This window comes from Haliotis rubra, unplaced genomic scaffold (assembly GCF_003918875.1).
Source record: "Haliotis rubra isolate DU_JTF1 unplaced genomic scaffold, ASM391887v1 Scf222, whole genome shotgun sequence".
Classification (NCBI taxonomy): domain Eukaryota; kingdom Metazoa; phylum Mollusca; class Gastropoda; order Lepetellida; family Haliotidae; genus Haliotis; species Haliotis rubra.
In genome coordinates, this window is record NW_025766248.1 from 174,172 (window position 1) to 199,010 (window position 24,839).

Genomic DNA, 24,839 nt, shown 5'->3' on the forward strand with positions numbered 1-24,839 from the left:
GAAAGGACACTAGTAATTAGGAATATATACATCACCACTTTACATAGAGTACAAATAAATCACATGACTACGTGCATGACGTAACCGCCGTAGTGGAAGCAGCACGCATACGGGTAGGAGTCTGAAGTACCGTACTAATCAGAAACTAATATCCACTAATTGGCATCTGCTATCATATACGTAATTCGCTCGTATGTGAAAATACCCTGACGACAATCAATACATACATGGGCTTTCAACATGTTATATAAAAAAGTTGATTAAATTTCAAATTTAGAAATCCTCTACGATCACACTACACAGGGCACTTGGCGTCATCACAACCATATATCCAAAAGCCGTCTATTGGCTAACTGTCACAATATGATGATAACAATCAATATCACACTGACAATAGTGAAAAACGAGTTGTCATAGAAACATGGAATATTTCGTAGTTGACAAGAATACAACCACGAGGCAACAAGGTATAAAAGTACACAACGGAATTGTAAAAAAATCTTCGAAATGTAAACAAACCGCCAAGAAGTGTTAAACATGAACCTAACTGCTATACAATGATGCATATCAGCTCTCCGACATGGCATCCTTGTTGGATGTCGCATCGTGTATTGCTATGACAATAGAAGGAATAATTTATTAAGACGGAATATGTAAATGCAGATTCGTCTGTCCTACCTTCTCAAACACAACAACCCATAGTCACTTGAACTAAAACTAAAATGTGAGTTTCTACATTTAATTGAAAGACGATATTTTCAACTTTGGTGTCAACAGCTGTGCACTACCAAGAAAACAGATAAGGTTACCGTAATATATATAATATACGCTACAAGCAGTTCGTCCGTTGTCAGCAAAATCACAGTAGTTACACTGATGAGGTTCTACGTTAATCTAGAGGTCGACCAATCACAGGCTTCGTTGCTTGCGTTCCATGTGACCTTGAGATCATGACCTTGACAAGACGCCGTCATGTTTCCGTTGTGTCGGTGTGGACAGAAATAGGACTTTCTCCCGCTACATAAAGCATTTAAATTCACCAAAAAGAAAGAAATTACTAGGTTTTGTCCATTTCCACAGATACACGAATCCCGACGCTCGAAGAAAACTGGACGACTTGGCATGACACTGCATCTCTTGACCTCTGTCTTCGTTTTTCATGCATATCCACAATCCAAGAACCTTTGGACACAAAACGTGAGTCTTTTCGTACATCCAAATGTCGGTGCTGGAACCCATCAATTTCAGAATTTCAAAAACTAGTCGAGAAAAAAAGTGACTTGAGCACTGAACATGCCTGACCATACTCTCTGACACATGATTGGTGGATACAGACACGTGACCTGTGACGTAATGTCATCGTCATCAATGCAGTGTTCACTATACTAGCCATTCATCAAAGACGAGCGACGCCGTCGGTTGTGCCCAGCGGGATGGAGGAGTACGGGGGGAGGGGCGTCGGGGCGTGTCGAGGTAATGCCGGGGCGAAACAGCTGCTTCAGTCGCTGAAACATTTAGGGTGTAACTGTTACACGGCATTCACCAATAAGCATTCAACTATGTTTATATCCGTTACTGAGTTATATTTTTTTTATATTCAAGTGGAGACAACAATGCAGAGTTACGCCCCGTGGGCGCGGCTGAGACTTAGAGCGTTGGTTCGAATTCTGGTTTCCTCCATAATTTTTACTTAATTTGTCACCGTAATGAGAGACATTCAGCGTTAAAGTCCTCTGATCCAGAAATATAAATATGTTTCGTGATTTTACGGTCAATAATATCCTTATATTTCACTATAAGTAAGCCTGGTAGAATTTCGTTAATACTGTGTTCACTTAATCCAAACGTATTCTGTTCTGTAAATACGACCGCACTAAGGTTTTAGTTAAAGATGAATATTCTGATTTCAACAAATGTGCCCTAAACTAGCACTGCCAGTTATCATTAAATCGTTTTATTTGGCTTGGACATTTGTTTCATTATCCATAAAGATTTTCACATCTGTCTCCTGAATATTATCAGCCCCACTAACCGCCAAATGGTCGTACGTCGAAGTGGCGAAAGGTATGTCTTTATGATTTAGAATGCTGTATGCCCTTACTCAGATGATAAGGTTTCCCAACCTTTTCCAGAACCTCAGTGTACATTTCTAATTTACAACAGACCATAAATTAGAAAGGTTTCTAGTCAACAGATCACACAGTTTTAAGTTTAAAGATTTTCACGTTTTGGTCTGTGGTAGTGTTACGTCACCTGTTGATGTGAGGGGAGAACCTCAACGTGATGAACGTCTTAGATGTGTACCACTTTCATAAAATAATAAAACACACGGTATACTTCTGACAATCCAAGAACCATAATCATTATGAACCCACGATCAGCAGATCCTGTCGCGACCAAGGGACGCAGTCCCATTCTTAAGACAACCTGAATACCCCTTACTAAATTACGGATGAGTATATCTATACACTAAAACAAATTGTTAAGGATCACGAATATTATGGATATTGTTTAAGAAAACGTTCGCTCAGTTTTCAATACAAAAACATATCCCAACAAATATTCATGAAATTGTTCGCTCAGATTTCAATACAAAAACATATCCCAACAAATATACATGAAATTGTTCGCTCAGATTTCAATACAAAAACATATCCCAACAAATATACATGAAATTGTTCGCTCAGATTTCAATACAAAAACATATCCCAACAAATATTCATGAAATTGTTCGCTCAGATTTCAATACAAAAACATATCCAAACAAATATTCATGAAATTGTTCGCTCAGATTTCAATACAAAAACATATCCCAACAAATATTCATGAAATTGTTCACTCACATTTCAATACAAAAACATATCCCAACAAATATTCATGAAATTGTTTGCTCAGTTTTCAATACAAAAACATATCCCACAAATATTCATGAAATTGGTCGCTCAGTTTTCAATACAAAATCATATCCCACAAATATTCATGAAATTGTTCGCTCAGTTTTCAATACAAAAACACATCCCAACAAATATTCATGAAATTGTTCGCTCAGATCTCAATACAAAAACATATCCCCACAAATATTCATGACCCCTTTTAGTGTTGTGTATAGATGGTATTCTGACCTGCCGTAAGGGCCCGGGGGTGACGATGATCTTGAACACAGCATACACAGGGATGATCCCTATAGACGACAACGCCAACAGGGCCCCGACTGCGTGAGCCCACGTGGGGAATTCGTATTCAATGTACTTCACTGGTTTAAAGGATGACATGGTGAATATTGTCACGCCCTGAAAAAGAAAGATGTTTTAGGTTATATAAAGACAATTGACGAGGCGTAGGGGTATTGTTGTCATATTTATATTTTGTAAACCATTCGGTGCCATTCTCGCTTTGTAACGCGAGAGATGACAAGTGCATGGTCTTGTTCCACAAAGCACTTTTAGCATTACTACTATCGTAGGCTAATGTTGAATTATGAGCATTACGATCACCTCAGCGCTGAGACTGTTTTGTGGAACGGAGTCATGGCCTATTTGCACAAAGCGCTGAGATGATCGTAGGACAATGTTAAAGTATTGGGAGTTACGACCACCTTAACGCTACGATCGCTTAGTGGAACGGGGCCCAGGACCCCAAGGACCCGTTGCACAAAAACGATCTTAGGGGTTTGGTGATCGTAAGTCTCTGTTAAAGGATGGGAGCTACGATCACACAGCGCCACAAGCTAGCATAACGCTGAGGTGAACTTCCATACACGAACGTCGACTTACGACTGTAGTTGCGCTACGATTGCAGGAAGTTAGCAGGATCGTGTCACATGAAAAAAGGCTGAAAAAGATACATTAACGTGCATCTGTACAGGAGAATAAATTACTAGGGGTGACTGGGGTGGGGTGGGGCTGGGGCTATTGCCATAGCTATAATCCATTGCAACATACTATTGCGACCAACTATTGGAATACTATTGCAACTGTTTTTTTCTCCTTGAACTGTCTCATTTGAAGTCATTTCCCAAATGAATGTATATATATAGTTTATATGCATTATAAACAATCTGAAATAGTTTCAGTCTCACCTAATAACTGACGAGAAACTTGAAACCCAGATCCAGTTTGTTAAAGAGGTAACAGGGACAGATAACTCTAAATCAAAGTGAACGTATCTGGTACTTCCTGTATTTTGCGCTGCGCATTTATCAACGTCAATTACGTAGTGAACGTATCTGGTACTTCCTGTATTTTGCGCTGCGCATTTATCAAAGTCAATTTATGCTATCGATTCGTCGATAGTTTTTTCGTTTGTACCATCGATTAATTGCTATCGGAGTCTCAACAATTGCAATCCATCGATAGCTCGATGTATCGTTACAGCCGTAAAAATTACCAATGGGATGCTAGAGAAGTGTGGGTGGTTCGACACACGAATGGGAGGATGGAGATGGAGAGAGTTGGCAAATATATCGGGAGGAAAGGGACGACATACCTTTTTGGTGTTTGTGTGTGCAGTGTGTCTGCGTGCGTGTGTTTTGAGTGAGGGGGATAGTTAAGGGGGGTTCATCAGTATTCAGTATGGCGGAACTCACGAATATAACGGCGAGGTTGGGAGAGAGGGTGCACTAACCAACGTAATGACAGGTTTGGGGCGACTCACCAACGTAATGGCGGGAGTGGTTACACACCAGGCCACCTTCCAAAACACGCTGGGGTAATATCCCAGCATCTCTCTCAGATTCTCGTAGAAGTTGTTTATACCTGGAAGACAACCATTGATAAACGCAGTCAGCATCAAATCCCGATAAATTATCCGGCACAAAAATATGATCTCTAGTTGCCCACTCTTTCAATGAATGTCTATTAGGCCGCTTTAACGATATGGAATCTCGGCGATAGTTTTAACCACTGGGCTACCCCATTGTTTATGTGACTTGCGGACAACCTGAAGACAGAACACCATACCGTAGGCCCACGACACCGCTATGCACTCGAAGAATATCAGGATGAGCAGTCCCATCCCGCTGGCAGCGTAGGTGTCGAAGATGGTAAACACGTACATGCCTCCCTGAAACAGACATACAGTGGAACCTGGTGACGTTAACATATACTGAAGACCAATAGAAACTAAACCCACGTACATCCCTCCCTGAAAACACAGAGGAACCTGGTGACGTAACATATCCCTGAAGACCCTAAACCCACGTACATATAGAAGAACGAACATGGTGTCCCCAGATCTTCACGAGAGTGAGTGAGTATAGTTTTACGCCGTTTTTAGCAATATTCCAGCAATATCAAGGCGGGGAACACCTTCAGACATTGTACCCGGGCCTTCGCTGTGACGAGCGAACTCTTTAACCACAGGGCCCCGATCTTCACAAGAGGTATCGCATCCTGCACCATACTGTTTATGAGATCCGTCGACCTTCCATGAGCCTGGACCAGACAAACCAGTGTTCGAGCCCCAACGATCTACTTTGGTTCATTGACACGCGACAAGCGGGTGCTACCGAGAGTTGTCTCCCCTCGTGGCTATCGTTAGTCAACACAATACACATTCTAACTGCACGGTGCAAGAAACATGTCAGCGAATAAAGGCATGCAATCATGAAAATATTACGAACCTCCGTCACCATAGAAAGTCCAATTAAATACGACACAAAGCACACGAATCCTATAAATAGTTCTCGGTGTTTACGGAGCTTGTGCGGGAACTCGTCAATCAGAGCCGTAAAGAACCCTTCCATGGTACAGAACTGAAATATAGAAACATTACCCAGAGTTTATAAAGGATTGTGACACAACAGATTTATTGATACCACAGTTGTCTTTCCAGTTATTTGCAAAAACAGGAACCACTCGTCATGAGCCGGTTCAAAAGATGGAATATACGTTATACAAACGGAAGGAGATTTAGGAGATAAACCTTGTGTGATTGAAAATCAGAGACATGCTTTACTGAATTGATGGCGACTAAATTTCAATTGGAACCGGACGCGTAATATCTGGTATTTTGTCTTCATTCTTAGCTTCCTTACATAACTGAACGGTATACAACCTCGAGAGTTGTTTTGGGCGATACATATTATTATACTAAATTGGTCTGTTGATGTAAATTTTAAGTCATAAACAAGCATCACTATTTGTTTTCAGTCGAAACCGAAGACCAATGAATGCTTAGTGCCCTCCAGCCTACAATGATGTAGCCGAGCTTAATGAATCAGTGTGTTCTCTAATGTCATTCTCCACTCCCCGGGGAGTATACATCGTTTGACATTGTCAACTTACCTGACTGTCCATGCCCAGCATGATCAACATAGAGAAGAACAGGATGGACCAGAGAGGTGAGATTGGGAGCTGTGTCACCGCCGACGGGTATGCAAGGAACGCCAGGCCAGGACCTAGGCAAGTATCATCGGCATTAACAGTAGTAGAAGTAGCAGCAGCAGTAGTAGTAGTAGTAGTAGTAGTAGTAGTAGTAGCAACAGTAGTAGTAGCAGTAGCAGCAGCAGTAGCAGTTGTAGTAGTCGTAGTAGCAGTGGTAGTAGTAGTTGTAGTAGCAGAATAGTAGTAGTAGTTGTAGTAGCGGTAGAAGTAGTAGTTGTAGTAGCAGTATAGTAGTAGTAGTTGATGTAGTAGTAGTAGTAACAGTATAGAAGTAGTAGTAGTAGTAGTAGTAGTAGTAGTAGTAGCAGTAGAAGTAGTAATAGTAGTAGTAGTAGTCCGACGCTATTTCCTAATTTGCGCGTTTTTAGGTAACAATTAACTTGCCTTTGCATGTGTTTTGACCTGTGCCAACTGGAATCATCACGATTTGATAGTGGTTCATATACATATGCTACGATATGGTCGGAACTTTACTATGGGCCTCTCGTTACAGGAGCTTCTTCTTATGATAATGCAGATTGTTGTTTTGATTTTGATTTTAGTTATGTTCATTATCATTTGGGGATCATCATCATTATCATTAATTGTGACGGCACAAGCACGTATTTTACCCCCAGCGGCCACTTTGCTGACGTGTTTCTTCTGCTCGTGCGCCATGAAGCCGACGACAGAGAAGATGACGAAGCCGGCGAAGACGCTGGTGGAACTGTTGAGGCAGGAGATGAGGACGGCGTCCCTGAGAAGGAAGTAGATACAGTGCGTGAATGTGGTTTTACTGTTAATCTGCGCAACCCATAACGCACATTAAATTCAAATGCGTTGTACGTGTACTAATGTGTAGGTTGTACTGAAACATTCTTGAATTACTGCGTTCTTCGGAGGGCATTTAGGAGTGATTAACATTCTAGTACATCCATGTGCAGGTTGTTCTCACTTGTACACTCTGTACATGAACACGTTGTTGTATTTACTTCAACACGTTATTGTGCTTATATTACGTGTATGTGTTGAACTCACTTGTACACTGTTGTATTTACTTGTACACAATGTTGAACTTATTTGTACACCAAGTTCTACTTACTTGTACACTAAGTTGTACTTACTTGTGCACTAAGTTGTACTTAATGTACAGTAAAGTATATTTACTTGTACCTTTTTTGTACCTACTTGTACACTATGCTGTGTTTATTTGAACACGTTGTTGTGTTGACTTGTAAACATTGTTGTACTTACTTGTACACTATGTTGTACTTACTTGTACACTATGCTGTGTTTACTTGAACACGCTGTTGTGTTGACTTGTACACATTTTTGTACTTACTTGTACACGTTGTTGTGGAATTTGTTGTAGCTCCCAAGGGCTATCATGGTGCCAAGTCCCAGACCGTAGGAGAAGAGGATCTGGGATGCCGCATCTATCCACACCTGCAACAACGAGTACAGTAGTGATGCCTCGCTGACGTCTCCTGCTGCTACTGATGCCGTTGCTACTACTCCAAATCAAACTTACGCTGAGGTAGACTGACGTTTAGTCCCTGAATATATATAATTTTGATAGTAACAAATAACCCCTTAGAAATTGAAAATGAACTCCAGTGAGTTGGGAGATTCAGGGGAAATTTCGACTTGCTTTAACTAGGGCTTTAGCATCGCAGGGAGGGTGGTTCAGGGACTGTGAGGCAGACTAAAGCTGAAGTTGCACTCGCTTCAACGTCTGAACAGTAAACTACGGTTGCAACAATCTCAAAGGCAACTTATTTTAGTTATAGCCGAAGTTAGTTGTACACATTAGACTAAAACATTAAGAAGGTGGATAGGATAAGTTAAAAAGGAGTTCGTTAAATCAATCAGTTCGTTATAAGACTGACTGACTGAGTTTGTTTTACGCCGCTTTTAGCAATATTCCAGCAACAACACGGCGGGGGACACCAGAAATGGGCTTCACACATTGTACCTATGTGGGGATTCGAACCCGGGTCTTCGGCATGGCGAGCCAACGCTTTAACCACTAGGCTACCCCACCGCCCCTCGTTATAAGAGTATTCGTTATACCTAGCGTACTGTATCCTATTGCTGGTACCTCAGGGTGACCTTGTACAAAGCGATCTTAGCGCTAAGGTGACTGTAACTCCCATTTCTTAACATAGGCTTAAGGCAGTGTATAAAATAAGGCCCGTCCGACCGACCGAGACGGGCTAGATTTCTGAGGGACGGTCAAAATCTACAGCAAGAAAGCGCGATGGTCTGGTAAAAAAATTAGATGTCCTATTAAATTCACCATATCTTGGTGCCTGGTCTGATTAAAGTCCATTTGGGCTGGTAACATTTTGAAGTTACCTGCCCTGTTGTCTGGCTGGGTTTCTGACGTATTTCATACACGGCTTAAAGTAGGGTTAGCGCTAAGGAACAACCCTGGTTCTGTTGCTACCATCAACCGTTGTAGCCAGTACAGTGATACTACGTTAGAACTATCCCATCAACTAGAGATGGTGTGGAAATCAACTGTATAGGTTCAAGGTAGAGAAAGTGGTGCAGACAAACCAGTGGTCATTATCCGGAGATTCGAACCAAGATTTCACGTATCATGACATTGGGCTCCGGTACTTTCTCATTGATATTAAGTGTTTTTCTCAGCTTGTTCAGCTTTTACACCTGCTGCAGCCCCTGCTACTGCTGCTGATTGTGCTTGTTTTTGTTTGTTGTTTAACGCTGCACTCAACAATATTTTCTAGCTATATTGCGGCGGTCTGCAAAAAACAGAATCTGGACCAGACAATCTAGTGATGAACAGCATGAGCATCTACGCAAATGGGATACGATGACATGTGTTAACCAAGTCTGCGAGCCTGGCCACCAGATCACGTTAGTCGCCTCTTACGATGATGATGATGATGATGATGATGATGATGATTGTCTTGCTGCTGCCACAAGGTGACCTACCTGCGACTCCTTAAGTCTGGCCATGTCTGGGAAGATGTAGAACCTGATACCGTCCATGGCGCCGGGCAGAGTGAGTCCCCGGATGAGGAGACTAAACAGGACGACGTACGGAAACAACGCTGTGAAGTACACCACCTGAAACAGCAGAGTGACTGACATCATGAACATCGATCTACGCAACTGGGATACGATGATATGCATCAACTAAGAACCTTACCACTTGATCCTGTTAGTCGACAAGCATTGGTTGCTGAAGACCGATTCTAGTGAGTCAGTTACGTTTTAGGTCGCTTTTAGCAATATTCCAGCAATTTGGGGGACACCAGAAATGGGCTTCACACAACGTACCCAAATGAGGAATCAAACCCGTGTCATTGGCGTGACGAGCGGACGCTTTATCTGCTAGGCTACCACACTGCCCCGAAGACTGATTCTAAATCTTCACAGGTCAGGATGGGAATTATCAAACCAAACTAAGGATATATGGAACGGATATATTGACCCTTAGCACTCGTTTGGACGTTGACTCCACGTTATGTTTACAGCAAACAACGAAAATGGCTCATCGCTTGCCGTTTCCAAGGTATTAGCATCTGTACGGTGCAGCTGCGCTGGGTGAGAAATATGTCAACGATTTAAGTATCAATAATGATAGTAAATCGTAATTCTATTGCCTGATTCAGAATGCAATGTTTGCAACTCGTGGTTTATTGTGATTACCATCAGTGTGTACCCTAGGACCAAGGCACACACACGCGTATTGTAATTAACTTTAATGATCTCCTCAAAGAACTAGCCAATGAAAAAACTGCGGAAATTAACTCCGTTGGAGCAATCAAATGTGTCCGCAGTGAAGATGTCGAACATATCTCATTGGCTGAAAGTACTATTGAAGTCCCGCAGCGAATGTTCATTGTGAATGTTATTGGCTTACCTTGCCTGTCCACTTGACCCCTTTCCATATACAGAAGTAGCAGAGGATCCACATCGTCAACAGAGTGAGGGCCAGTTGCCATCTCAGTCGACCGGGAGACGATATGCCATCTGTAATCTGCAGAGCGTACCGACTGGAACAGTATGACGAATAATATGACGTAGAATCGGAAGAAGAATATTAGTGATGAATACCTGTTGAATCACTGATCTAACTTTAGTTCATCAATATATGATCGCAGATGTATTGCGAGTTCATCAATATGTAATTGCATGTCATTGATTAGATCCGCCTATATGGTATCAATACATCTCGCATGATTAGACCCGCCGGTAGGTATCAATGCCATCTCGTTCGATTAGACCCGCCTGTAGGTATCAATACCAGCTTGGACGATTAGAGTGAGTGTGAGTGAGTTTAGTTTTACGCTGCACTCAGCAATATTTCAGCTGTATGGCGGCGGTCTATAAATAATCGAGTCTGGACCAGACAACCCAGTGATCAACAGCCTGAGCATCGATCTACGCAGTTGGGATACGATGACATGTGTCAGCCAAGTCAACGAGACTGACCACCGATCCCGTTAGTCGCCTCTTACGACAAGCATAGGTTACTGAAGATCAATTCCAGCCCGTCGCTCGATTAGACCCGCCTGTAGATATTATAATACTTTCTCACAGAACTAGCTTCAATACCATCTCGCACGATAAGTAGTAGTAGTATGTATCAATACTATCTCGCATGATTAGTACCCGCATGTAGGTATCAATACCAGCTTTCACGATTAGACCCACCCCGTACAGCCTCAATACCACGACCTCGGTATAATAAGTTGGCCATCTATATACTCACAACCAGAATTCTTCGACCGGTGAGTTAAAGCGATCCGCGTCGTACGTCTGCGTGCAGTTGTAGTCGGAGTACATGTTGAGAACGGTGGAGGAGTTGAGAGTTGACGTGATGTTGACCTCAAACCAGGTTGTCTCGTTTGTGCAGTTGAAGGGGAGTTTGTGGAAGTCGTACTCCGACAGACACTGCTGGGTGTTCCACCAGTTTCCACAGTGCGACCAGTACAACTGGGACGTGAAGGAACAACACAGGTAGAACAGACCCCACGCAAGGATGACGATGTAGTAGGCGTTGAGCCACGCCGCCATCACGGCCGCAGCGTATCCCACACCTGCAAAGGGCAGCAATCTGTAACTTGGTCGTGGGTTGGTCACTGCATGGATGACTAGATGGAAGTTGGGTGTACGGTGCAAATAGGTGAGAAACAAAGTGTTTGGATAAAGAATCACCCATTGCCTGAGTGAGTGAGTTACACAGTGAGTGGGTGGATGAATGTGTGGCCTGAATTGGGATGCGTGGGTGAATGAGTGCGTGAACCAAAGACTCAGTGTATAAGTGAGTGACAGTGACTGGATGAGTGGGTGACCCAGTGACTGGATGAGTGAGTGACCCAGTAATTGGACGAGTGTTAGGGTGAGTGAGTGGATAAAGTAAGCGTATAACTGATAAGGAACTGAAATTATCCCAACCCCGTCACGACAGTCACAACTTAACCCATACAGTTATGTCCTTCATTATAGTTAGGCCAAGTCCACTGATACTGTCACAGGTTCATCCACTTACACACTCGCGACAAGGTCATTGTCAGTATCTTACCTTTGAATATTGGACTGATCTTCCAGATGCCCAGTCCCCCGACACTGAAGTACTGGCCCAGGGCCAGTTCCATGAAGTACATAGGGATACCAGCTAAGAACGCCGTCAGGAAGAAAGGAATGAAGAAGGCCCCCTGAAACACAGTACCAAGATCATGTCAAAGGTCAGACCAAAGGGCATAAGTGACATCAAGACCATGTCAAAGGTCGATCAAATGGGAGGCACGACTGTCAAGGTCATGTATAAGGTCAGATTAGACAGCAGACACGGCACCAAGGTCATGGCATTAATGTCATGAGAAATAGACATGAAATAAAACTGCAGGCACGGCCTCACGAAATCAACATGTTTTCCATCTGATTCTCAGGATACCTCTTGCATACAATGTACTTACCATGCCCAGTGAACGCAAAGCTCTGTTTTAATATACTTATTTAAAACTATCAGTATTTTTGTGATATCCTAACGAATCTGTGTTCATAAGATAAGATACACGGTAAACTACTGAGATATTATCTCTTTGTATGAATAAAAGCGGACGAAGTTGCAGATTTGCCTCTGTCTCGTGGGCACAATAGATAATGGGCACCCGTCCTAAAAGCCAATTCATGCGAGGGTTGTCCCAAACGTTTCCGGACTCATCATGAACGGATCGCACAAACTCAACAAATATCTCGCCATGTTTCTAGAACAGTATCTTAGCATGTGCTTGATATGCAAAACATGAATTCCACGTGCTATAATTTGCTATATTTAGCTGTCAAACAGCATGACCCTGTCATTTGCTCTCAAAATGGAGAGAACCTAAAAAAAGTTTGCGCCAAAGCAAATTCATGATGACATGACACAAACATTAGGTGACAATGCTCCTTCATATAGCGTGGTCAAACAGTAGTGTGCCGAATTTACAAGGGGCAGGCGCAGCACCGAAGACGAACCACGGTCTGGTCACCCTCGTGAAGTGACTACCAAAGATAAAATTGATGCTGTTCTCGACACAATAATGCAGGATGGGCGTGTAACTGTTAGACAATTAGCTATCGCACATGGCATTAGCAAAACATCAGTGGAACGAATAATCCATGAACATTTGGCATATAAACAAGGTGTGTGCCCGTTGGGTGCCCAGAATGTTATCTGAAGAACACAAACGCCGGAGAGTCATGATTTGTCGTCAGCTTCTTGGGGACAATCGGAGAGATCCACGTGCTTTCAAGGGTCATATTGTTACTCGGGGTGAAACCTGGGTTCATCACTTTGACCCAGTGACAAAATGTCAAAGTATACAGTGGAATCACGTCTCGTCACCAACGTTTAAAACGTTTAAAAGAACGTCTTTAAGTGGCAAAGCCATTGCTTCCGTTTTCTGGGACTCTGCAAGCGTAATCATGATAGATTATTTAAAGAAGGGGTCCACAATAAATGGTGCATATTACGCTGATGACACCCCTCCTCGTACACGGCTTAGACTGACTGACTGAGTTTAGTTTTTACGCCGCTTTTAGCAATATTCCAGCAATATCACGGCGGGGACACCAGAAATGGGCTTAATACATTGTGCCCATGTGGGGAATCGAACCCGGGTCTTCGGCGTGACGAGCCAACGCTTTGACCACTAGGCTACCCCACCGCCCCCACGGCTTAGAAGTATGTGTATCAAAACTAAAGGTATTCGGTAAATAATCGTTCAAACTGAGATTAAATATTCCTTCATACAAAATAGTTGAATCAGTTTGCGAGAAGTGCTGCCGCAAGGTTTTCTTCTATTTGATGTGACTTCTATTTGATGTGACTTCTATTTGATTTGATGTGACTTCTATTTGATGTGACTTCTACACAGGTTCAGATTGGGTTTGGTTGTTGTTTTTAACGCCGCACTCAGCAATATTCCATCAAATGGCGGTGGTCTGTAAATAATCTGGACCAGACAAACCAGTGATCAACAACATTAACGATCTACGCAACTGGGATACCAGGATATGTATCAACCAAGTGAGTGAGTCTGACCACCCGATCCCGTTGGTCGCCTTCTACGACAAGCATGGGTTGCTGAATTCTAAACCGGATCTTCACGGGTCTCAGGTTAAGAGAACAACGTGCGGATTTAAAGTTAAGAATTTCACTAACATGAAAAGGACTGGATATCAAAGAGAGATTATTCACGTACTACAGTTATAAAGCTATAATACCGTGTATTCCAATTAAAAATGCAAAGATTTTGACCCCTACGTTAGATCCCATTTCAGCCCACCTCCAACTGTGATGGGGCGGTGGGGTATCCTAGTGGTTAAAGTGTTCGCTCGTCACGCCGAAGACCCGGGTTCGATTCCCCATATGGGTACTATGTGTGAATCCCATTTCTGGTGTCCCCCGCCGTGATATTGCTGGAATATTGCTACAAGCGGCGTAAAACAACACTCACTCACTCACTCTAACTGTGATACGCTGACTGAGTCGTAAAACAACACTCACGCTTTCACTCGGTCAGTCACCCGCCCTTTCATTGGGTTAGCAATAGAGTGTCGCGAATGATTATTTTGGTTTACATTTGCACTACATACCAAATTAACTACATGGATTAATTAGGGATTAGAGGCACCCCCATGGCATGTAATGAGCACAGCCCATCAGCTCTCCCAGAAGAACTACATGCTTAAAATCCTATTGACCAGTAATCTAATAACCAGAAGGTAAAGGACAAGAGAGAAGGGTATGCTATAGTTAGTGAATGTTCTTGTATTCAAATGATAGAAAAAAACAAGCGAAGCTTAGTATATTGGAGTAAAGGTAAAGATATATTGGAGTAAAGGTGAAACATAAACGAATGAGTTTTTAAGTTAAAATAATATTGTTATAGACTGCGCCCCAGTATACCTCGATGCAGTTTGCTACTTATTGAAGCTGGCCTAAACTAGTTCTACATGGATCAGATTGAACACTCAGGATGAAAGTGACACTAAATTATCACATTAAATATATAAACCTATCTATAAATGAATTATCTATACATCTATATATAAAACTTCAGACTTTATCTGCACAAGATCTTTCGCCGTTCAACGGCTCTTTGTGTGTACAATGAAACTAAGTGTCGTCATAGGCGACCTATAACGGTAGTAGCTATGTTGTCATCATGCGTTACAGTTAGTGACAATAGGTAAGATGTGATAGATATATAAGACATATCTTTTTAGGTAGTAGAAAATGCTGTTCATAAAGCAGTAAAAGTCCCAAGAGAGACACTTATGAAAACAACAAGAAAGAAATACAGAGATGGACATTCTTCTGTTTGTACCTACACTCCTAATAACTGTACAATTATGCCCATTTTATAAGCAAATCTTCCAATTTTGTATAAAAGTGATACTATGAAAAAAGGTTTACCAGTCATTCTACCATGACTTCAGTAAACACTGGATTGTGATTGGTTAATTAAAGTCATTCAGAGGTATATAATCACGTTATACAGGTCTCTGTTTTCCGTGCGCAATCATACATGGTTTACGGTAGAATGCACTATTTTTGTCTGCCCACTAACATGGCGGACACCGAACAACCTACCGATGCATCGATAAATTACGGCGATTTTACTGTCGGAAATTACACATATGTCTTTAAAGATGGATTTAGCGATGACGGGCACGACTCACTACTTGCGTAAATCACAGCAATAGGTGTTTATACATACAAAAGTACTTCGAAAGCATGGAAACAAATATTCAGTCGAACAAGATCAAAACATCGTCTGCTTTCCGAATAAAAATTCAGCAAAAACAAATATGTTTACGTTGATTCTATGTTATGTCAGAATAGATCCAGCAATAGACTGCTACAAAAGTTCCGTGTTTAATTTATTATCAGCTTTCGTCAACGATATCGCCACTGATCTTGATCCGGTAACGGAGGATGCATTAACATCGAACGCCGAAGAAATTTTAGATTCTAATGCCTTCCGTCCACATAAATAAACAGTTGGGTTATCAATTCAAACAAAATGATATTTTGAAATTTGTACTGTTTCAAATTTAGCGGTAGTAAAACACAATTAGACCTACATAATCTGCAAACCGTTCTGTTTAGCCCAACATATTTTTTTTTCTAAATGTATAATATCGTTGAAAAAGTTATTTAGCTTAGTCATGATCCCTCTTATCCATTACACTGCTTGATCTAAAGTAGTCTATTAAAGTATAATTAATTACCTTACCGTGTTTATGCCAGAGGTACACCCTCGTGTCCTGATCCATCCTTTCGGAAATATCACCACAAATCTGGCTCTTTGTCAACAGACTCGCGAACATGCCAGCCAATCCGATTCAATTTGAATTCACTACACTTTGAAGCCACTAGGTCACAAAACACTTTCCAAAATGTAGAAAATAATATCCGTAGAATCGAATTTGAGCACAAAGTACACACATGAGTGTGTAAGAGTCACCACAGCTGTCGCACGCAGACGTAGAGGTGCGTGAAATCGTCAAGTTGACAGGGCGCAAAATTCAACAGTATCTAAATTCGGTACAACACGGACTTCTCGTTACAGCAAAAGCGCCCCTACTCTTAAATTTTGTACCAGTACCAGTAATTAGATATCAAAGACTATCTCAGTCATACAATCAGGTTAACCTTGCGCAAACTGTCAGTGGCTCTCCTGTCGCATCTTTCCAAATGTAAACAATGACTTCGAGAAAAGGTCAAGGCCATGAGGTTGCTGCCACTATTCTGGTGGGGAAAGGGTCTACGGTGGAATTTTCAAATGTGAACCAAGCTTTTGAAACTTATTTGATATATGTTTTCCAACTTATCAGTTAATGATTGGTGATTGATGCATTGAAAAAACAAAACGTGATTTGTTATTACTGAATCTGGAGTTTGTTAGTCATTGACGATTTGCCACCAAACACCCCGTTTCGGGCGATACCACTTGAGATTGGAATGCGAGGCCGCTTCACGTATTGACTCGTAACCAAAGAAAGAGCTCCACCTGAAATTGTTCATAAAATTGTCTTGGTTTATCTCCTAAGTGTAACAAAATGTCAAACACCTCGATGTGGAACTGGTTCAATGATAGCTGAAGAAATTTACATTTTGTGAAGGTAACTATTCACTATCAAAACCAACATGAACTGCCGCAGCAAAATGTTATATATGTTTTATTTGTTTTCTATTGGGCAAATCCATTAAGCAGACGCAGGTGACAGCATGTAGTTAATATGTGCACTGGACCATAACATGTCTTGTTTTAAGCTGTAGTTCTTATGGGACGGAGTTCTTATGTGAGGACACCATTATTTTGAAGCTATACATTTCAAATATGCTGAAGGGCTAGCCTAGTAAGCGTTCGCTCGTCACGCCAAAGACTCGTGTTCGATTCCCCACATGGGTACAGCGTGTCAAGCCCATTTCTGGTGTCCCCCACCGTGATATTGCTGGAATATTGCTAAAAGCAGCATAAAACCAAACTCACTCGATCACTCACTCAAATATGCAAAGGACTCCTTCACTGACTACAGCAATATGAAAGATTTAGTTGGTCCTGAACTATATTTTACCAGCATTTTTATAAAAAGAAGGAGATATTACAATTGCTGCTGTACAAGATAAAATCCTCTTATGAAGAACAATATTTTTTGTCTGCAACCGAATACATGTATCTCATACACTCTATAAAACCAGTTACATTTGTAAGCCACATTCGGCCTTCTCCGTCTCATAACCTGCACCATTTTTTCCAGACAGGTCCCTTATTGATGACAATATTAAGTACCATAACGTTACCTGCCCCGAGGGGATACGATACCAGGCAGTAACCGCTGAAAATGGCAGCCTTCGTTAATTCAAATATCTAATCGAATCCTCATTTTTTCCCCTTCAAATCTGAACTCCATTCGCACGCTGACAGAACACTTAAGTGCCCCAGATTTAAGATAGTCTCCATATTCATATCTCTCACCAAGCTTGTGTCCTGAATCAATTGATTTGTGGTTAATTGACTGAGGTTTTTACTTCATTAAGGTGTGTTATGATTGAAAAGTCAATAGATGTTAAGTGCTGTGAAAATTAGACCCCACTGATTGGGTTAATAGTTCGATTATATCATTATAACGCCATCGCCTTGGAAGAGGGGGCCTTTCAATTCCGGCTGTCAAACTCCAAGACCCCGATACATTATCCCGTTATTACAAGAAGAGATATTTTACACTCCAGGAAAGAGTTGTTGCACAAATCCGCCATGGGTATTTTATGGGATTTAAAATCCGTTTTGGCTAATTTTATATTCTCTTTACGGGGATAGATGCAATTTACAACAATAGTGTTTATGGGGAGTTTTTGAATCCGTGGTTAGGGCCTGCTCTTTCATCACCCTGTTCACTGATAGAAAGACCTCAAACAGTTCACTTACTTTGATGTTAAGTGAGCCAAAAGCAATTCATGGTATTGTTAAATCAAATTTCGCCTTAACATCGTCGCAAGTAGACAGATTTCTACCACCATTGACCTAAAGAGACTCCAGACTATTGATGTGAGAAGTTAGGTTTGAATGAGTGCCCTGTTTTCGGAATTTAAAAACGTGACATATGATATTTACCGTGTGGGGGAAGTGAGTTTGGTTTTACGCCGCTTTTAGCAATATTCCATTAATATCACTGCGGGGGCCTTCACTCATCGGGGAATCGAAACTGTCTTCTGTGACGAGCGAAAGCTTTAACCGCTAGGCTACCCCACTGCCCCTTCAGTACCGTATGGGGTGAGTGAGTGAGTTCAGTTTTACGCCGCTTTTAGCAATATTCCAGCACTATCACGGCGGTGGCCACCAGAAATGGGCTTCACACATTGTACCCATGTGGGGAATCGAACCCGGATCTTCGGCGTGACGAGCGAACGCTTTAACCAGGCTACCCCCATCGCCCCCAGTACCATATGGAACCCCACAGGGGTTATAATCTCTTTATCATATAATGTCATTACAAACTGAAGAATATGAATACTACGACTATATGAATACTGCGTATGAATACTACGACTGTGCACTACAATCGCAATACCTATCCGCAGGTAATCTGCAGCCATGTAAGCACTCACACAAAGAAACCTGTATCTCTACTGTTAGGGATGTAAAAAAGGTAGTTACGCAAAGGCTTTTTAGCGAGTTGGTATCGGATCGATTTACACAGCTTACTAAAGACGTTCCAGATAGACTCATTTGCATATTTATGGGATCGTGGTACCAAAGCCTGCTTATCGGAGTGGCTTATCGCCTGGATAACACTACGCATTAAATCTGGTTCGTTAGGAGCCAGTACCCGGCCCCTTCAGTGGCTCTCCTCCGACCATCTGAGCTGAATACTTCTACTGCTGCTGCTAATGATGAGTGAGTGAGTGAGGGAGTTAAGTTCTAACTTGGCTCTTCACGGGTTGCTGCTAATAATAATGATAACACCAACAATAATAATTATGTTCACTTAAGTGTTGACCTGGTACATTAATAAATACTTTATGGATAACAACTTCTTTATTATATTTTCATCAACTTCTAAAACGTGAATCAAACAGATCACTAAATTATAGTTATTATCAAAGTAGCCCCTTGTAGGACCAATGTTTGATCCCGGAGCTGTATATTTGTCTTCTCATTTCCCACTGGAGAATCGAACACGTTGTGTGCACAGCAAACACACCAAGAAACATAAGCATAAGTAAATAAACGTCAATGCCTGAGACTAACCAGTCTCGATTATCTCCCAGACGGATTCCGTCTGTGTAAACTGCACTATAGAGGTGAGAAGAATATCAATAGATCCCTGAAAATAAGTGATGACACCAGGTGTTAGCTGAAAGGGTAGGAACGTCCATCAGTAGCACAACACAGTTTGTATAAAATGTCTTCGTTCGTATTCGTATTCCTGTCACATGTGGTATGTAAACAATCGTATAATGACCAGACAATCCAGTGATAGCGAGTCTGAACCAATTGTACAGTTAACTCACGGGTTTATGAAAATGTTTCCTTTATTGCCACCAAAGTAAATGGTCTAAAAGATGATAAAAAGACCATATATATCCATATATATATATATATATATCAATATAACCAATGATAGTTTGGATATTGTAAAAAAATAATAGAGGATTTCATTAAGCGTTTTCTAAATATATGAGTAGTTATAAGTGTTGGAAACAAGCCCATTTTCCAAGGACATATCGATAACGGCTGTGTATGTGAGTAACTGGGGCCATGGACTTGCATATGCAAAATAGGTTTTCAGGTGAAGTTGAAAACATGTCCCTTTTTATCACCGCAGCCCTTCATTTACCCCAAATAGTGACAGGAAGTACAAAACATAAAGATTTAGAAAGAATAACTATTATTATCAAATATTTGAACAAGTCGGGTGATCTTTTCCCGTTACTTCTTAGAAGGCCCTTCCTATCTCGCCCTATTCAATAACTTGAAACACGTTCTAAAAATCATATTGAGTAGTTGGGTAGCCTCGTGTGTGACAGCGAAGTTCTGGGTTCGATTCCCCATTAGTACTTTCGTTTGTTTGTTGTCTGAGGTCATACTCAGCAGTTTTCCAACTATTTGGCAGCGGTGTGTAAATAATTGAGTCTGGACCAAACAATCCAGTGATGCAGCACTGGCATCGATCTACGCAACTGGGATACGATGGCATGCATCAACCATAACGAGCCTGACCACCCGATCCCGTCCGTCGCCTTTTACGACAAGGGTGGATTGCTGAAGATCAAGTCCAACCCGGATCTTTGCGGGTATTGAGAACTGTATGTGAAGCTCTCTTGTCTTCTGTCTCGATATTGTTGGAGATGTCACTCACTCTCCCGCCTACCCATCCACCAACTGACTCACTCACTCACCATCTACGCTGTGTCTGTTTACGAAGAACATATCCGATGTCATTTTATGTGGATCAAAAAAATAATTACCAAATGCATACAATTTGCATATTTTTGGAGCTAAAATTCATCCGATCACTTACGATCAGGAATATTTTCATTTTCTTAACTTGCGAAACAAAAAAACATGAATCCTCGTCTAGACCTCCCCATATTAATTACCCCAAGTGACAGGTATGACACGAGAGCAATCGACAAGCTGTAATAAATAACATGAATGTATCTCAATGAAGGAGCAGTGAAATCGACAAGGAGAGCTCCGGGACTTGTTTGTTGGTGATCTTTAACAACAGACCCTCTGTTGCAGAAGCTCAACATCCCCCCAAAGCTAATTTGTGGCCAAGTCCAGACAAACGATAAGAGAGGGTGTCATCAAATATCAATATAATTGAGGATTTCAAATATTTGGCTAATTTTCCTATCAAACACCGTATCCCCTTCCCTTGACGGTAAACTCAATACATCTATCGATTAACTTAGCAGTATAGCCTAAAGCTACCAGTAGTTAATCACACTCATTTCGCCAATTTTTCATCACCATATCAATTTCACCATATGCCATAGAGTCTTGCACAGTCGGGAGGGGTTATTGTCAAGTGGTTCAGGGTTGGGGATTCCTGGCATCGTCAGTCGGGGTGCTGTATAGTCGAGGATGAGCGATTACTGTACAGGGAGATAGAAGGTCGACTAGAACCCAACACCTGGGATTATGGAGCTATAGGGGTGACAACCTTGGGGTTAGTTTTTATACACTTGGGGAAATTTCGGGGGCCTTGAAATATTCCCCTTTTAGGATTAGGTTTAAACAGAACATTAGACTGTGATGTGCATATAGAATGTTTTACCATGTGTGTTCATAAGCTTAGGACCAAATATGTCATTGGTTTGTCACTTTTGACACACAAAAAGACGAAAAGTACATTTCAACATTAAAATATTGCTATCTGGGATAAATTTTACCCACCTTGTCCCTTGATGCCAGAGAGACTTATATGTCTTTCCTCTTCAACCCTCACTTTGGAGTCCAATAAAATTCAATATGTATTGCACATACAAATACATAGACTAACGCTTAGTCTCTGAATATATATAATTTTCATAGTAACAAACAAGCCCATTTATATTGAAAAGGAGCCCCAGGGAGACCAGAGATTTTTGAACCTGAGGAAATCTAGACTTGCTTTATTTAGGGCTTTAGCACTGCAGAGAGGGCTTGGTAGTAGGGAAAATAATGTGGTTCAGGGACTGTGAGACAGACTACAGAGAGGGCTTGACAGTAGGGAAAATAATGTGGTTCAGGGACTGAGACAGACTACAGAGAGGGCTTGGCAGTAGGGAAAATAATGTTGTTCAGGGACTGTGAGACAGACTACAGAGAGGGCTTGGCAGTAGGGAAAATAATGTGGTTCAGGGACTGTGAGACAGACTACAGAGAGGGTTTGGCGGTAGGGAAAATAATGTGGTTCAGGGACTGTGAGACAGACTACAGAGAGGGCTCGGCAGTAGGGAAAATAATGTGGTTCAGGGACTGTGAGACTGACTACAGAGAGGGCTTGGCAGTAGGGAAAATAATGTGGTTCAGGGACTGTGAGACAGACTACAGAGAGGGCTTGGCAGTAGGGAAAATAATGTGGTTCAGGGACTGTGAGACAGAGTACAGAGAGGGTTTGGCAGTAGGGAAAATAATGTTGTTCAGGGACTGTGAGACAGACTACAGAGAGGGCTTGGCAGTAGGGAAAATAATGTGGTTCAGGCACTGTGAGACAGACTACAGAGAGGGTTTGGTAGTAGGGAACATAATGTGGTTCAGGGACTGTGAGACAGACTACAGAGAGGGGGCTTGGCAGTAGGGAAAATAATGTGGTTCAGGGACTGTGAGACAGACTACAGAGAGGGTTTGGCAGTAGGGAAAATAATGTGGTTCAGGGACTGTGAGACAGACTACAGAGAGGGCTCGGCAGTAGGGAAAATAATGTGGTTCAGGGACTGTGAGACTGACTACAGAGGGCTTGGCAGTAGGGAAAATAATGTGGTTCAGGGACTGTGAGACAGACTACAGAGAGGGCTTGGCAGTAGGGAAAATAATGTGGTTCAGGCACTGTGAGACAGACTACAGAGAGGGTTTGGCAGTAGGGAAAATAATGTTGTTCAGGGACTGTGAGACAGACTACAGAGAGGGCTTGGCAGTAGGGAAAATAATGTGGTTCAGGGACTGTGAGACAGACTACAGAGAGGGTTTGGCAGTAGGGAACATAATGTGGTTCAGGGACTGTGAGACAGACTACAGAGAGGGCTTGGCAGTAGGGAAAATAATGTGGTTCAGGGACTGTGAGACTGACTACAGAGAGGGCTTGGCAGGAGGGAAAATAATGTGGTTCAGGGACTGTGAGACAGACTACAGAGAGGGTTTGGCAGTAGGGAAAATAATGTGGTTCAGGGACTGTGAGACAGACTACAGAGGGCTTGGCAGTAGGGAAAATAATGTGGTTCAGGGACTGTGAGACAGACTACAGAGAGGGCTTGGCAGTAGGGAAAATAATGTGGTTCAGGGACTGTGAGACAGACTACAGAGAGGGCTTGGCAGTAGGGAAAATAATGTGGTTCAGGGACTGTGAGACAGACTACAGAGAGGGCTTGGCAGTAGGGAAAATAATGTGGTTCAGGGACTGTGAGACAGACTACAGAGAGGGCTTGGCAGTAGGGAAAATAATGTGGTTCAGGGACTGTGAGACAGACTACAGAGAGGAGGGGCTTGGCAGTAGGGAAAATAATGTGGTTCAGGGACTGTGAGACAGACTACAGAGAGGGCTTGGCAGTAGGGAAAATAATGTGGTTCAGGGACTGTGAGACTGACTACAGAGAGGGTTTGGCAGTAGGGAACATAATGTGGTTCAGGGACTGTGAGACAGACTACAGAGAGGGCTTGGCAGTAGGGAAAATAATGTGGTTCAGGGACTGTGAGACAGACTAACAAATACACTTCACAGTTTCAAATTCTGGCGGGAAAATCTTGATACCATCCACTATTATCTTAGACAAAGCTAAAGTGATGAAACTAACGTTTCAAATTGGCTACATTGTAAATGTTGCCATCTTTTGACACATTACGAAATATATTTAGAATATCCAATTAGCTATTAAGTGCTTTCTCATGTGATACGATGTCATCATTTCTTATAAATTGTTATACAACCAAAACGTACACGGTCACAGTGGGGATCTATGTATTGGAATAGTATGGTTCACCGTGAACAGAACATCACGAAAATATAGTGTCCGTATTTCACAGCAATTTCTCTCTAAGTGACCGGAGTTATAATGGCCTAGTGTTAGGACCTGTTCGATTATTGCGAAACTGGTTTTGGTTTCTGGAACTGGTTTCTCCCGTTATAAACGAGTGTCTAGTTTCGGATACATGGTTTCAAAGTGAAACCAGTTTATAGTTTATAAACGAGTGGATGGTTTCACCATCTGGTTTCAAAATGGATACCCCAAAAATGCCTCAGCTACTATATATGTGGAACGAATTGGATGACAGCATTGCCGAAGGTAATATTTTTTGTCATGTTATCAGAGAATTAACAAATAATAAAGAGATGAGATGCTTTTGGAGGTAAATATTTGCTTATATGTAATTATACTGTCACAAGTAATTGTATGTATACAAGTTACATATAATAGTCATGTTCAATAGACTGGGGTTTTAAATAATGTTTTCCTTGTTCTCAGAACAATGACTGTTTGCTTACCTGTCTTTTCCTTTCGTTTCCGCCATGTTTGTTGTGAGAGAACGCGAAACCTGCCTCGGAGATGGTTTAGAAGTTTCAGAACCCAGTTTTAGGTTTCGACATAATCGAGTGCATGGTTTTCAAAAAACCAAAACCGGTTTAGCATAATCGAATAGGCCCTTAAACATAGCGGAGTTATGGCCCCTTATGTTCACGCCGGTGTGACTTATCAGTGTCTATATTTCAAACCGCCTACTATTTGCACTTGAGTTT

At 41.8% G+C, this 24,839-nt stretch overlaps 1 protein-coding gene across 1 annotated transcript; it reads right to left on the reverse strand.

Moving 5' to 3' along the window:
- On the reverse strand, nt 1–21,462 carry LOC124277514 (sodium- and chloride-dependent GABA transporter 1-like). Its single transcript, XM_046713224.1, has 13 exons — nt 21,391–21,462; nt 11,923–12,055; nt 11,110–11,437; nt 10,258–10,390; nt 9,324–9,458; nt 7,705–7,808; nt 6,995–7,119; nt 6,285–6,397; nt 5,621–5,752; nt 4,959–5,061; nt 4,654–4,754; nt 3,123–3,290; nt 1–1,505 (listed from the first exon to the last, which is right to left on the reverse strand). The coding sequence occupies exons 1-13, from the start codon at nt 21,460–21,462 to the stop codon at nt 1,386–1,388; spliced, it is 1,767 nt and encodes a 588-aa protein (XP_046569180.1). The 3' UTR covers nt 1–1,385.
- Between the last annotated feature and the right edge of the window lie 3,377 nt (nt 21,463–24,839).